Raw genomic sequence first — 13962 nt, forward strand, 5'->3', positions numbered from 1 at the left:
CACGTGTGTGGAACCTCTAGGAATTCTGTGGGATTGGGAGGGAGTAGCAGCTCCCCCTGGCTGTGGATTTGACCGGATAGGGAGCACAAAGAAGGGACGGCACTCGCAGGTACAAATGGTTTAGTGGGGGTGTCACTGTACAGCGGGGCAGGGACAGCACACACGGCCCCGGCTGGAGTTGCATCCCGGAGTCTGGAGTTGCATCCCCGAGTCTGGAGTTGCATCCCGGAGTCTGGAGTTGCATCCCCGAGTCTGGAGCTGCATCCCGGAGTCTGGAGCTGCATCCCCGAGTCTGGAGCTGCATCCCCGAGTCTGGAGCTGCATCCCGGAGTCTGCAGCTGCATCCCCGAGTCTGGAGCTGCATCCCCGAGTCTGGAGCTGCATCCCCGAGTCTGGAGCTGCATCCCCGAGTCTGGAGCTGCATCCCCGAGTCTGGAGCTGCATCCCCGAGTCTGGAGTTGCATCCCGGAGCTGCAGCCCCGGCTGGCTCTGGGTTTGCAGGGCAAAGGAATTCACTCCAACTCCTCACTCAATGTCCACCAGCTCCACTTCAAAGAAGAGTTTTGCGTTGGGTGGAATCCTGGGGCAGATGTTAAGGAAGATCCAAATCCCAAATCCTGAAGTTCCTGTGTCCCACCAGCTGCTCTCCTGCCCTGTGTGTCCCTGTGGTGTCCAGGCAGCCCTTCTGTTCCCCCGAAGTGCTGGGAAAAAGGGATCTGACTAAAGCCCTGTGGGATTGCTCCTCCATCCTGCATTTCGGCTGTATCCCAGATCCAAACTGAGCTGCTGTCCCTGCAGCTGGAGCTGGTGACTTTCCTCCTGCTTCCCCCCCACACTGGTGTGTATCCATGTCAGGAATAAGTGTTTGGAAACAGCAGAAGTTCTGCCGGCTCAAGTTTCAGTTCCAAACAAAAGGCCAGTCCCACCCACCCTCCAGGTGCATTGGATCTCCTCAGTGTGAGTGCTCTGAGCCTGCTGGGAGTGACCCCCCATGTTACCCTCTCCATACATTCCCAATTCCCGGAGCACTCCGTGCTGTGGAAGGATACTTGGCATCGGGCTGCCCCTTCTTGCCATAGGCCCACTCGGGCTCGATCTCCAGCTGGGCCTTCTCTCCTTTGCTCATGGTCAGCAGGGCTTCATCCCACTGCAACGACAGACGGCACAGCAGGGATGACGGCTGCAATTCCCAGCCCTTCCCTGTGCTCCCGGGAATACCCACAGTCCCACCTCCCACCAGCCCCGTCCGACCCGGCCCGGGGCACCCCCAGGGCTGGGGCAGCCACAGCCGCTCCAGACAGCCCCGAGGATCCGTTTGTTCCAGGCTGTCCCCGCACACCAGACGGGTCAGTGGATCCCGGGCTGTCCCCGCACACCAATTGGGTCAGTGGATCCCGGGCTGTCCCCGCACACCAGTCGGGTCAGTGGATCCCGGGCTGTCCCCGCACTCCAGTGGGGTCAGTGGATCCCGGGCTGTCCCCGCACACCAATTGGGTCAGTGGATCCCGGGCTGTCCCCGCACACCAGTCGGGTCAGTGGATCCCGGGCTGTCCCCGCACACCAACTGGGTCAGTGGATCCCGGGCTGTCCCCGCACACCAGTGGGGTCAGTGGATCCCGGGCTGTCCCCGCACACCAATTGGGTCAGTGGATCCCGGGCTGTCCCCGCACACCAATTGGGTCAGTGGATCCCGGGCTGTCCCCGCACACCAATTGGGTCAGTGGATCCCGGGCTGTCCCCGCACACCAATTGGGTCAGTGGATCCCGGGCTGTCCCCGCACACCAATTGGGTCAGTGGATCCCGGGCTGTCCCCGCACAGCAGTGGGTCAGTGGATCCCGGGCTGTCCCCGCACACCAGTCGGGTCAGTGGATCCCGGGCTGTCCCCGCACACCAATTGGGTCAGTGGATCCCGGGCTGTCCCCGCACAGCAGTGGGGTCAGTGGATCCCGGGCTGTCCCCGCACACCAGTCAGGTCAGTGGATCCTGGGCTGTCCCCGCACACCAGTCAGGTCAGTGGATCCCGGGCTGTCCCCGCACACCAATTGGGTCAGTGGATCCCGGGCTGTCCCCACACACCAACTGGGTCAGTGGATCCCGGGCTGTCCCCGCACAGCAGTGGGGTCAGTGGATCCCGGGCTGTCCCTGCACACCAGTCCCTCAGTCCCTGTCCCTCCCTGCCCAGAGCTCAGTCCAGCACTGTCCGTGTCCCAGGAGCGGCTCCGGCGGTGCCGTGTCCCGGCTCAGGGAGGGGCTCTGGCACCCCCGACACGGATAAACCTCGGGCAGTGCAGCTCCTGCCGTGCTGGCACAGTCCGGGGCACTGCCCCTTCCCACCACCAATCCTGGCCCTTGGAAAGGCGTTTCTCCTGCCCAGCCTGGAGAGAAGGAGGCTCAGGGGGACCTTCTGGCTCTGCAATCCCTGCCAGGAGGGGTCGGGCTCTGCTCCAGGGACAGGAGCACAGGAATTCTGACACCCTGGGAGCTGCAGACTGACAGGAGCAGCAGGCTGGGCTTGTCCCACGAACACACAGTCTGTGTTCCACACCCTGCTCACCAGGGCAGTGGCACAGAGGGTACATGGCCCATCCTGCTGATGGAAACTCCTGCACTGTCCCTTTTTACCCCCACAGGAACCACAACAGCAGCCCAAGAGCTGCACCCCGGACACGGATCCCACGCACGGAACCCTCGGGAGCTGCTCCCACTGTACTTACACCACGGATCACCTTTCCCACGCCAACCTTGAAACTCAGAGGCTTGGCTGCCTTCTTCTTCTTTGAACCTGGAACACAGTTGGATGGTGATCTGCTTTAGCAGGGACCACACCAGCACACACACACTGCTGTGCACAGTTACTTTTATCTGATAAATAGATAATTTCATTATAAAACCATCGTTCCGTGCCTGAGCTCCACCAACAGCTAAAGCTGAACAAACCCCCAAACTCATTTCTGAACGAAGCTGACAGTGCAAGTCATGAACACATTCAGAAACCAAAACAAGTCCACGGGGAAATACAAGTGTGAGCAGCATCCCAGTGACTCTGGAATGGTGTTCCTTTGAGTGTGGGACACCCCTTCTGGAACAGCCTTTCCAGTACTGCCCCAAGGGAATGCTCTGATGTGCCCCAGAACCCCACCAGCTGCCCCAGAGGGGACTCTGCACTGCAGAGCACTCACCCCCCTCCCTGCAGGGCCTCCATGGTTAAGGGTTTACCTGAGAAGGGCACCAGGATGTTTATTTGGAGAACCAAGAGCACTGCTGGTGCTGGAGATCCCAGCAAAGGGAAGCTCCCCAAGCAGGAGCCCCCCTGCTCCCCAAGGGCTTCCAGCACTGATTCATTCCCAGGCCTGCAGGACGCCAGCAGGGAGGGCTGGCAGGAGGCAGCAGTGTCACCTGACACCAGCCAGGCCCAAAATACTGCCGGGCCTGACCTCATGGAAAACCAGGACCCGGAGGGGCTGCAGGGCCATCCCAGCAGCTCCACAACACGGGGGTAAAGCAGTTTGTCAGGAATCCCACAGGGACACCTTCCAGAGGGAAAGAGCTGCCCAAACTTGGTTAAGGAGCCCAGTTAATTCCCTCTGTGAGTGTCTGCAACCAAACCCCACCAGTTTCTCTGCTCACCCATCCATGGCCAGCCTTACTTGACTGGACGTTGGTATCGAAGACGGTGCCATCCTGCAGCTTCCCCGTGTACCAGCAATGCACAGTGTCCCCTTTCTTTGGGAAGTTGGTTTTGTCGCCCTTCTTTAAAATGGACTTGGTGTACTTTGGTGGCCCCTGAGGTTACAGAAGGAGAGTTATGGCTGGGGGGTTAAACACTTTCAGATCAACCATATTCAGGATAGAACAAGCACTTTGCTCAAGGCAGCACAGACACAGTGTCAGTGAAGGGCGTGTTCCAGGGCAGGGCTGGCACGTTTGGGGATAATGCAGCAGATTAAAGTTAAGGCAAGGTACAAACACCACACTTCTTGCTGTAATCACATTTTTGGAGAATCACAGAATATGCTGGGCTGGAAGGGACCCCCAGGGATCATCCAGTCCTGCTCAGGATCATCCCCAAGAGTCTCTCCATGTCCCTCAGAGGATCATCCAAACCCTCCTGGAGCTCTGGCAGCCTCGGGGCTGTGCCCCCTGCCCTGGGCAGTGCCCACCACCCTCTGGGGGAAGGACTTTTCCCTGATACCCAACCCAACCCTCATCCTGACACAGCAGACGCGGTTCATTTGGTTTTCCACACGACAGACACGAGGTGGGAGTGTCACACAAACCTCCTCCACAGCCTCCTCGGCCTTCACCGCCTTCCCCTTGGCCTCCTCCGCCTTGCTCGGCTTCGCCTTCTCCGCCGCCTTCTCCGCGCCGTCCGTGCCCTTGAAGCGCTGAGGGGGAGGATGAACAGCCACATCCCTGAGGCACCAAAACCCGCAGGGAACCCCCTGGCTCCATTACAACCATTCCAAGCCCCCACCTGAGTGTGGAAAAGCTGCGTGTAAGCCGCGATGAGCTGCTCCTTATTCGCCGTCTTCGCCACGTTCTTCACCTGCCCCAGCAGCTTGTGCTCCGCCAGGAACTGCGAGACACACGCGGGAACTATAAAAACCCCTCCAAGTATTTATTTTACACACACACACCCACAAACACTCACCGCCTGGGCAGCGTGCTCCTGTAGGAATTTAATAATCTCCTTCTTGGCCAGCGCTTCGCTCCGCAGCTCCTCAGCGCTCCAGGGCTGCGCCGGGCCCGCGGCCGCCGCCATTTTCCCACCCGCCTCCTACTCCGAGGAGGAGGAGGAAAGTGGAGGAGCCGCCCGCGGAGGGAGAAAGGGAGGGCCAGAGAAGCGAGGAGGGGAGAAGGGCAGGGCCAGGAACCCGCTGAGGGAGAAGGGGAGGGCCGGGAAGAGGTTTGACCCTCCCCTTCACATTCGGGCGGAGTAGGTGAGGGAGGGACAAAATGGCGCCGCCTCTCTGAGGGAGGGACAAAATGGCGCCGCCCATGAGGGAGGTGAGGGGAGGAACGCAGTAGGATTTTCCTCAGGGAGAAAGGGCGTTCGAGGAACGCTCTGAGGGAAAAAGGGAGGGCCAGGAAACCACCGAGGGAGAAGGGGAGGGCCGGGAGGCGGCCAAGCCGCCTCCCGACCCTCCCCTTCACCCTCGGGCGGAGCAGCTGAGGGAGGGACAAAATGGCGCCGCCCATGAGGGAGGTGAGGGGAGGAACGCAGTAGGATTTTCCTCAGGGAGAAAGGGCGTTCCAGGAACGTTCCGAGGGAAAAGGGGAGGGCCAGGAACCCGCCGAGGGAGAAGGGGAGGGCCGGGAGGCGGCCAAGCCGCCTCCCGACCCTCCCCTTCACCCTCGGGCAGAGCAGCTGAGGGAGGGACAAAATGGCACTACCTTAGATGGGTTGCGGGATTTTCCTGAGAGGGAAAGGGCGTGCCAGGCACTCTCCGAGGGAAAAGGGGAGGGCCAGGAAACCACCGAGGGAGAAGGGGAGGGCCAGGAAACCACCGAGGGAGAAGGGGAGGGTCGAGAAGCGGCCAAGCCGCCTCCCGATCCTCCCCTTCACCCTCGGGCAGAGCAGCTGAGGGAGGGACAAAATGGCGACACCTCCCTGAGGGAGGGACAAAATGGCGCCGCCTCCCTGAGGGAGGGACAAAATGGCGACGCCTCCCTGAGGGAGGGACAAAATGGCGCCGCCTCCCTGAGGGAGGGACAAAATGGCACCGCCTTAGATGGGCTGCGGGATTTTCCTGAGAGGGAAAGGGCGTGCCAGGAACCCTCCGAGGGAGAAGGGGAGGTCCGACAGAAGGTTTGTCCCTCCCTTTTTTCCTCGGCGGCGTTGGCAGCGCGTGTTTCAAGCGGCCATGAAATGGCGGCCGAGGGAGGATGAGCGGCGGGCGGCAGCGCACTCTGCCTCAGGTGTGGCGGGCGCCTCGCAGCGAGAAGAAACCTCCCGGTGATGACAGCGATGATGAGCTGCTGCTGGCAGCGGCTGCGGCAGCGGATCCCATCCCCGTGGAGGGTTTCAGCGAGGCGGCGGGATCCATCTGGATCTACCCCACCAACCTGCCGGTGCGGCCCTACCAGGAGCGCATGGCGGGCGCGGCGCTGCTGGCCAACACCCTGGTGTGCCTGCCCACGGGGCTGGGCAAGACTTTTGTGGCCGCTGTGGTTATGTATAATTTCTACCGGTGGTTCCCCTCCGGCAAGGTGCTGTTCCTTGCCCCGACCAAGCCGCTGGTGGCGCAACAGATGGAGGCCTGTGCCCGAGTCATGGGGATCCCAGCACGGGACATGGCCGAGCTGACAGGTACGCGCTGAGGGGGAATAAAGAGCTGAGGGGAGGGTTAAAGCTTGGCTTTGTTAGGCCCGGGTCACCTGTACACACTGGGGATGAATAAAGAGCTGAGGGGAGGGTTAAAGCTTGGCTTTGTTAGGCCCAGGTCACCTGTACACACTGACGGGGAATAAAGAGCTGTGGGGAGGGTTAAAGCTTGGCTTTGCTGGGCCCGGGTCACTTCATAGTTCACAGACTATTCTGAGTTGAAAGGGACCCACAGGGATCATCGAGTTCAACTCTTAAGTCCATGGCCCTGTACACACTGAGGGGGAATAAAGAGCTGTGGGGAGGGTTAAAGCTTGGCTTTGTTAGGCCCAGGTCACCTGTACACGCTAAGGGGGGAATAAAGAGCTGTGGGGAGGGTTAAAGCTTGGCTTTGTTAGGCCCAGGTCACCTGTACACGCTAAGGGGGGAATAAAGAGCTGTGGGGAGGGTTAAAGCTTGGCTTTGTTAGGCCCAGGTCACCTGTACACACTGGGGGGGAATAAAGAGCTGTGGGGAGGGTTAAAGCTTGGCTTTGTTAGGCCCAGGTCACCTGTACACACTGGGGGGAATAAGGAGCTGTGGGCTTGGCTTTGCTAGGTCTGGGTCATCTGTACATGCTGAGGGGAAATAGCTTTCGGGAGGGTTAAAGCTTGGCTTTGTTAGGCCCAGGTCACCTGTACACACTGACGGGGAATTAAGAGCTGTGGGGAGGGTTAAAGCTTGGCTTTGTTAGGCCCAGGTCACCTGTACACACTGGGGATGAATAAAGAGCTGTGGGGAGGGTTAAAGCTTGGCTTTGTTAGGCCCAGGTCACCTGTACACAGTGGGGATGAATAAAGAGCTGTGGGGAGGGTTAAAGCTTGGCTTTGTTAGGCCCAGGTCACCTGTACACAGTGGGGATGAATAAAGAGCTGTGGGGAGGGTTAAAGCTTGGCTTTGTTAGGCCCGGGTCACCTGTACAGACTGGGGATAAATAAAGAGCTGTGGGGAGGGTTAAAGCTTGGCTTTGTTAGGCCCGGGTCACCTGTACACACTGACGGGGAATAAAGAGCTGTGGGGAGGGTTAAAGCTTGGCTTTGTTAGGCCCAGGTCACCTGTACACGCTAAGGGGGGAATAAAGAGCTGTGGGGAGGGTTAAAGCTTGGCTTTGTTAGGCCCGGGTCACCTGTACAGACTGGGGATAAATAAAGAGCTGTGGGGAGGGTTAAAGCTTGGCTTTGTTAGGCCCGGGTCACCTGTACACACTGGGGATGAATAAAGAGCTGTGGGGAGGGTTAAAGCTTGGCTTTGTTAGGCCCAGGTCACCTGTACACGCTAAGGGGGGAATAAAGAGCTGTGGGGAGGGTTAAAGCTTGGCTTTGTTAGGCCCAGGTCACCTGTACACACTGGGGGGGAATAAAGAGCTGTGGGGAGGGTTAAAGCTTGGCTTTGTTATGCCCAGGTCACCTGTACACCCTGGGGGGAATAACGAGCTGTGGGCTTGGCTTTGCTAGGTCTGGGTCATCTGTACATGCTGAAGGGAAATAGAGAGCTTTCGGGAGGGTTAAAGCTTGGCTTTGCTAGGCCCAGGTCACCTGTACAGACTGGGGGGGAATAAAGAGCTGTGGGCTTGGCTTTGCTAGGCCTGGGTCACCTGTACATGCTGAGGGGAAATAGCTTTCAGGAGGGTTAAAGCTTGGCTTTGTTAGGCCCAGGTCACCTGTACACACTGACGGGAATTAAGAGCTGTGGGGAGGGTTAAAGTTTGCTTTTGTTAGGCCCAGGTCACCTATACACACTAAGGGGGGAATAAAGAGCTGTGGGGAGGGTTAAAGCTTGGCTTTGTTAGGCCCGGGTCACCTGTGTAAAGGGGGGATAAATGTGGGTTTGGCCGGAGTTGGTGAAGGGAGATTTGGGAAGGGCTCTCCCCAGGTGGGCAAAGGGCGGAGTCCTGTTGGTAACAAGCGAGGTACAGGCTGAGCTGGCCATGGGCGGGTTGATGCTCCTCACTCTGCTGAGTTAGACGGGGGTAATAAGCCTAATATTTGTCCTGCCTGTTTTGCTGGAAATACATTTTAGAAACACCAGTTAAGAACTTGCTCTGTTTTGGTTACTGGACCAAAGTCTTCTCATTATAGAAAACATTATGGAGTATGTACAAGAGCCCACTGGGCTATGACTCACATTACTCGGGTGTTTAAACCAGATACAGGGGGCTTAGGGCCAGGGCTTTGTACACTTCAAGCATCTAGTTCAGCAAACACAGAAAAGTAAAGAGCTCGTTAATATGTCTAATTCAATGTTGTAACCAGGACGTATCAAATGGCTTGCTTTGTATCCCCAAGTGGGGCTGGTGTGCCCAGGGAGAGCTGGCTGGCTCCTGGCACCGTAATAAACACCTTTGTTGCTCTAAGATAAACTGTCTATAAGCAGTTCTTCATCCTGAGGTTTCTCAGCTTCCCTGGGGGTGTCTGCACACACCGTGCCCTCTGCAGGGAGCTTCAGCCAAATGGCTCTTTTTTCCTTTATTTTCTTTATTTCCCCCCTCCCCTTTTCCCTCTCTTTTTTACTTTCCTGCCACCCCCGTTTCCCTTCCCCCTCCCTTCCGTGTTCCCCCTTTCCATCTTTCCCTTTTCCCCCCTTTCTATAAAGTGTTTCCACACTCCCACACCTCCAGTTTATCACTCACTGCAGGAATAACCTCAGTAACCAAATCCTTCAGCTGTTCTCAGCCACATTCCCACAGCTGAGGTTTGAGGCTGGAATGGGGCACCCTGAGCTTCCCAGCCTTGGTTTCCATGGTTCTGGATTTAGTGTTTTAATGGAATAAATTCTTCCCAGTTGTTGTATCCAGTGAGGGTGGGCAGGCCCTGGCACAGGTGCCCAGAGAAGCTGTGGCTGCCCCAGCCCTGGGAGTGTCCCAGGCCAGGTTGGACAGGGCTTGGAGCAGCCTGGGCTGGTGGGAGGTGTCCCTGCCCATGGCAGGGGTGGCACTGGGGGGGCTTTGAGGGCCCTCCAACTCAATCATGGAGATGCTCCAGGGCTGGAGCCAGGCTGGGAGAGCTGGGGGGGTCACCTGGAGCAGAGAAGGCTCCAGGGACACCTGAGAGCCCCTGGCAGGGCCTGAAGGGACTCCAGGAGAGCTGGAGAGGGACTGGGGACAAGGGATGGAGGGACAGGACACAGGGAATGGCTTCCCACTGCCAGAGGGCAGGGACAGGTGGGATATTGGGAAGGAATTGGTGTCTGGGAGGGTGGACAGGCCCTGGCACAGGTGCCCAGAGAAGCTGTGGCTGCCCCATCCCTGGGAGTGTCCCAGGCCAGGCTGGACAGGGCTTGGAGCAGCCTGGGCTGGTGGGAGGTGTCCCTGCCCATGGCAGGGGTGGCACTGGGTGGGCTTTGGGGTCTCTCCAACCTCCCCATTCCCTGATTCCATGTGTCCACCAGCCCTGTTGCCTCCTGCTGTCCCTCAGGCCCCAGGCTGTGCTTTGTTCCCAGCCCAGCAGCCCCCGGTGTTGTCTCTCCCTCTGCAGGAGGAACCCACGCCCTGGGCCGGCAGGAGCTGTGGAGCACCAGGAGAGTCCTTTTCCTCACGCCTCAGATAATGGTCAATGACCTTTCCCGTGGGACCTGCCCCGCCGTGGAGGTCAAATGTTTGGTTATTGACGAGGCCCACAAAGCCCTCGGGAACCACGCCTACTGCCAGGTACTGCTGCAGGCTCTGCTCTCAGAACTGCAAACCCCTCTCCTAAGATCACCCACAGGATCTCCACAAAGTCTCACTGTCCCTGCTGTGGGAGGATTGTCCTTGGAGTCCTTAAGTTAAGAGATAAACATTCCTCTGTGTTGTCACTGCCTTGTTTTTAAGCAGAATCATAGAATGGATTGGGTTGGAAAATACCTCCGAGGTCATCAAGTTCAACCCTTGATCCAACCCCACTGTGATCACCAGCCCAGGGCACTCCGTGCCCTGGGCTGGTGATCACAGTGGGGTTGGATCAAGACATGGTGGATTCTCACTCAGTGCCACATCCACAGAATGGATTGGGTTGGAAAAGCCCTCTGAGATCATCAAGTCCAACCCTTGGTCCAACTCCAGTCCCTCTACCAGATCATGGCACTCAGTGCCATGGCCAAGCTCAGCTGAAAAACCTCCAGGGATGGGGAATCCACCCCCTCTCTGGGCAGCCCATTCCAATCCCTGAGCACTCTCTCTGGGAAGGATTTTTTTCTGCTCTCCAACTTCAATTTCCCCTGGCAGAGCTTGAGCCCATCGTGCCCCCTTGTCCTATTGCTGAGTGCCTGGGAGAAGAGACCAACCCCCACCTGGCCAGAACTTCCCTTCAGGCAGTTCCAGACAGTGCTGAGGTCACCTCTGAACCTCCTCTTCTCCAGGCTGAACACCCCCAGCTCCCTCAGCCTCTCCCCACAGCACTTGTGCTCCAGTCCCTTCTCCAGCCTCGTTGCTCTTCTCACTTGGGTTGGAAGAGACCTCTGAGATCATCAAGTCCAACCCTTGATCCAACCCCACTGGGATCCCTCTGGCACTCTGTGCCCTGGGCTGGTGATCCCAGTGGGGTTGGATCAAGACATGGTGGATTCTCTGTCCCTGGAGGTGTTTCAGAGGACACTCAGTGCCACCTCCAGTCCCTTCTCCAGCCTCGTTGCTCTTCTCTGGCCCCGCTCCAGCCCCTCAATCTCTTGCCTCAACTGAGGGGCCCAGAACTGAACACAACACTCAAGGTGTGGCCTCACCAACGCAGTAATACCTGTAAGATTTTTTTTAATGTCTGTATTAAGTTGTAATTTTTGTTGCAAAATATCCTTTGAACTGAGGCAATTAAAAAAACAAGTGTGGGCTTTCTTTGTAACATTCTTTAATTGAGTGAAATCGTGTCGAGTTTTCTCTTTAAAATTGAGGTTTGTGTTGATTTTCTTGCATTGTTGTGGGTTTAGTCTCCTAATAGGAATAAGTGACCTAAAAGGTTAATTTTATATACTGGAGAAATTGCCTGGATATCTGTGGAGTTCAGATTTCATGGCACTAGTTGTCCGTCATTGACTTTTTTTAGAGTTGTTCTTCAGACATATTTTTGGCAGCTCTCCTGAGCAAGGGTGCTGTTAATCTTGTTGTTAAATCAAGGGAGAAAACATTTCAAAATTTACCAAGGCTGTTCTTGGTGCACTTCCAGTCTGCCCCATCCTGGGAGTGTCCCAGGCCAGGCTGGACAGGGCTTGGAGCACCCTGGGCTGGTGGGAGGTGTCCCTGCCCATGGGGAGTGGCCCTGAATGATCCTTAAGGTCCTTCCAACCCAAACCATTCTGGGATTCTGTGGAATAACCAAAGCAGGGACAGGACACAGGGAATGGCTTCCCACTGCCAGAGGGCAGGGACAGGTGGGATATTGGGAAGGAATTGGTGTCTGGGAGGGTGGGCAGGCCCTGGCACAGGTGCCCAGAGAAGCTGTGGCTGCCCCAGCCCTGGGAGTGTCCCAGGCCAGGTTGGACAGGGCTTGGAGCAGCCTGGGCTGGTGGGAGGTGTCCCTGCCCATTGCAGGGGTGGGATGGGCTTGTCTTTATCATCCCTTCCAACCCAAGCCATTCCATGATTTTCTGGCTGAATATTTTAAGAGTTTTTTGTTAAGCCTTTCCTTCTTAGTGGGCATTTTCCCTGATGTAGTTTGTGTAAGGAAATAATCTCCTTTAGAGGCATTAACAGACCGTTTCTGTTGGCAGGTAGTGAGGGAGCTGAGCAAGTACACGGCCCAGTTCCGGGTGCTGGCGCTGAGTGCCACGCCGGGCAGCGATGCCAAGGTGAGCCAGGGCTGCACTGCTGGAGTTTGGTGAAAGCATCTTTGGTACCAGAGCACACAGCTCTGGTGGGATTCCACACCAGACTGGAGGGCTTTGCAGCCCATTGCTTGTTATGTGTGTCTTTTCCATGCCATAGATTCCATGTTATTTATTTGGGAGGGTGGGCAGGCCCTGGCACAGGTGCCCAGAGAAGCTGTGGCTGCCCCAACCCTGGGAGTGTCCCAGGCCAGGTTGGACAGGGCTTGGAGCAGCCTGGGCTGGTGGGAGGTGTCCCTGCCCATGGATGGGCTGTAATGTCCCTTCCAGCCCAACCCATTCCATGATTCCCTGTCCTGACCTTTCTAACAGGCTCAGGTTTTCAGCCCAAGGCAGAGGGATGCCCAGGGTCAGTCTGAGCTCCTGGCTCCGGGTGGCTTCTCCTCAGGAATTCTGTGGTGCAGCTGAAGCCAAGGGGGGCATTCTGTCCTCCAGCCCCTGTGCCATAACAGACTCTGTGTGTTCATGAACTCCCTGTGTTGCTTGAGGCCTCTGAGTGGAGAGTCTTTCATTTTCCATCCTAAGTCGTGGGTGTCTTTTCCCTACAATTTATCCAAGCCCTACTAAAACATGGAAACAGTAACTTTCCCCTGTGTCCTCCCTGACAGGCTGTGCAGCAGGTGATCTCCAACCTGCTGATCTCTCACATCGAGGTGTGTGCCGAGGATTCCCCAGAAATCCAGCCTTATTCCCACGAGAGACAGGTGGAGAAGATCGTGGTTCCTCTTGGGGAGGAGCTGGTGGGAATTCAGAACACCTACATCCAGGTGAGTGGTGCCTGTCTGGGCTCTCAGTGGGCAGGGACAGGACGTGCATTAATGTCTCTGCCCACAGAGGCAGCACTTCCCTGTGCAGGTAGTTCTGTCTTGGAGCATGAGGCAAAGAGAAAACAAGGTCTCAGCTCCACCTGTGGCCTTGCAGTGACTTAAAATGCTCAGGTGAGAAACAGAATGGAGTTCATTTTCTCATCCTTTCTCAGGAGTCTTTGCAAAACTGACACTAAACTGAGAGTCTCTTCTTGGCTGAAATTAATTAGTGTTAAGAGGTTGAGAATGCCTTATGAAATCTCTGTGTGGACTGGAGAATTTTCTCATTTTCTTTGATTAAGAATGTTCTTTAGAGCTTTGACTCATCTGTAATTATTTCTTTATTTTATTGATTGACTTTTTAATTACTCTGAGAGCCTTTTTATACTGATATGTGGTGTTCAAATGCAGGAGGCATTTTGAGGGGCCAGAACTGTTGGCTGGTCAGTCACTTCATGCTCTGTGTCTTCCCACTGAGGTATTGTGGACAAATGGTGTTACATGAGACACCACTATGAAGAGTTCAGGATGGGTCCTCTTTGCTAACAGGTGTGAAAAAACCTGGATTAATTAATTTAATCTCAGACTGTTGGCCTCAGAGTGTGGTTCTGCTTAAACTGTAATGGTTTTGGTGTGGTTCTGTGAAGAACCCTGGAAGGCAAACCTGTAAATACATCACTGTTTTCAAACCAGTGACCTGAGAGTGTATTTAAATGAGGATGTTCCACTCATTTGCTTTAAGAGAACCCTCAGAGATGGTTTTGCATTTGTCTGGTTGCACACACCTTGCTGAGTTGGAGCTGTGGCTTCAGTGGTTACTGTTTCCTTTCTTAGATCTGGTATTTGCATTTGAATTGCTGCTGATTTCCTTAGAAAACACAGTTTGTGGCAAGGCAGAGGGTGGAAAAGTCAAGCCTTAGAATCATAGAATGGATTGGGTTGGGAAAGACCTCAGAGATCAGCAAGTTCAACCCTTGATCCAACCCCACTGTGATCACCA

The 13962-nt window shown here is 56.1% G+C and overlaps 2 protein-coding genes across 8 annotated transcripts in view; one reads left to right on the forward strand and one right to left on the reverse strand.

Moving 5' to 3' along the window:
- Window positions 1-105: 105 nt before the first annotated feature.
- Window positions 106-5497, reverse strand: FKBP3 (FKBP prolyl isomerase 3). 2 transcript variants are annotated; one of them, XM_071557159.1, is made up of 8 exons: window positions 5397-5497; window positions 4654-4779; window positions 4477-4578; window positions 4280-4387; window positions 3650-3785; window positions 2717-2784; window positions 1050-1147; window positions 106-580 (listed from the first exon to the last, which is right to left on the reverse strand). In XM_071557159.1, exons 2-8 carry the CDS (start codon window positions 4762-4764, stop codon window positions 526-528), a joined length of 678 nt encoding a protein of 225 aa, XP_071413260.1. In that variant the 5' UTR covers window positions 4765-4779; window positions 5397-5497; the 3' UTR covers window positions 106-525. The 2 variants fall into 2 exon arrangements, with proteins under 2 accessions (XP_071413260.1, XP_071413259.1); XM_071557158.1 differs by lacking the exon at window positions 5397-5497 and having other exon boundaries at window positions 4654-5102.
- The window catches only part of FANCM (FA complementation group M), a 69188-nt gene continuing 60416 nt past the window's right edge, over window positions 5191-13962 (forward strand). For 4 of the 6 annotated variants that reach the window (XM_071557150.1, XM_071557152.1, XM_071557154.1 and 1 more), the window contains exons 1-4: window positions 5735-6312; window positions 9840-10012; window positions 12043-12120; window positions 12765-12923. In XM_071557150.1, coding sequence (XP_071413251.1) covers window positions 5889-6312; window positions 9840-10012; window positions 12043-12120; window positions 12765-12923 — 834 coding nt within the window. In that variant the 5' untranslated portion in view covers window positions 5735-5888. Of the gene's footprint in view, window positions 5209-5734; window positions 6313-9839; window positions 10013-12042; window positions 12121-12764; window positions 12924-13962 lie in introns of those variants that run through there. The other 2 variants (XM_071557151.1, XM_071557156.1) reach the window with 2 other exon arrangements.

Source organism: Pithys albifrons, chromosome 6 (assembly GCF_047495875.1).
Source record: "Pithys albifrons albifrons isolate INPA30051 chromosome 6, PitAlb_v1, whole genome shotgun sequence".
NCBI lineage: Eukaryota > Metazoa > Chordata > Aves > Passeriformes > Thamnophilidae > Pithys > Pithys albifrons.

Excerpts from the sequence above, each read along its gene's own strand:
- FKBP3 (XM_071557159.1), bottom strand. The coding sequence starts at position 4,764 with ATGGCGGCGGCCGCGGGCCCGGCGCAGCCCTGGAGCGCTGAGGAGCTG. Across the intron at positions 4,579-4,653 it reads AGGAGCACGCTGCCCAGGCG|TTCCTGGCGGAGCACAAGCT; the intron begins GTGAGTGTTTGT and ends TGTGTCTCGCAG. Across the intron at positions 581-1,049 it reads AAGGGGCAGCCCGATGCCAA|GATTCCACCCAACGCAAAAC; the intron begins GTATCCTTCCAC and ends CATCTGCCCCAG.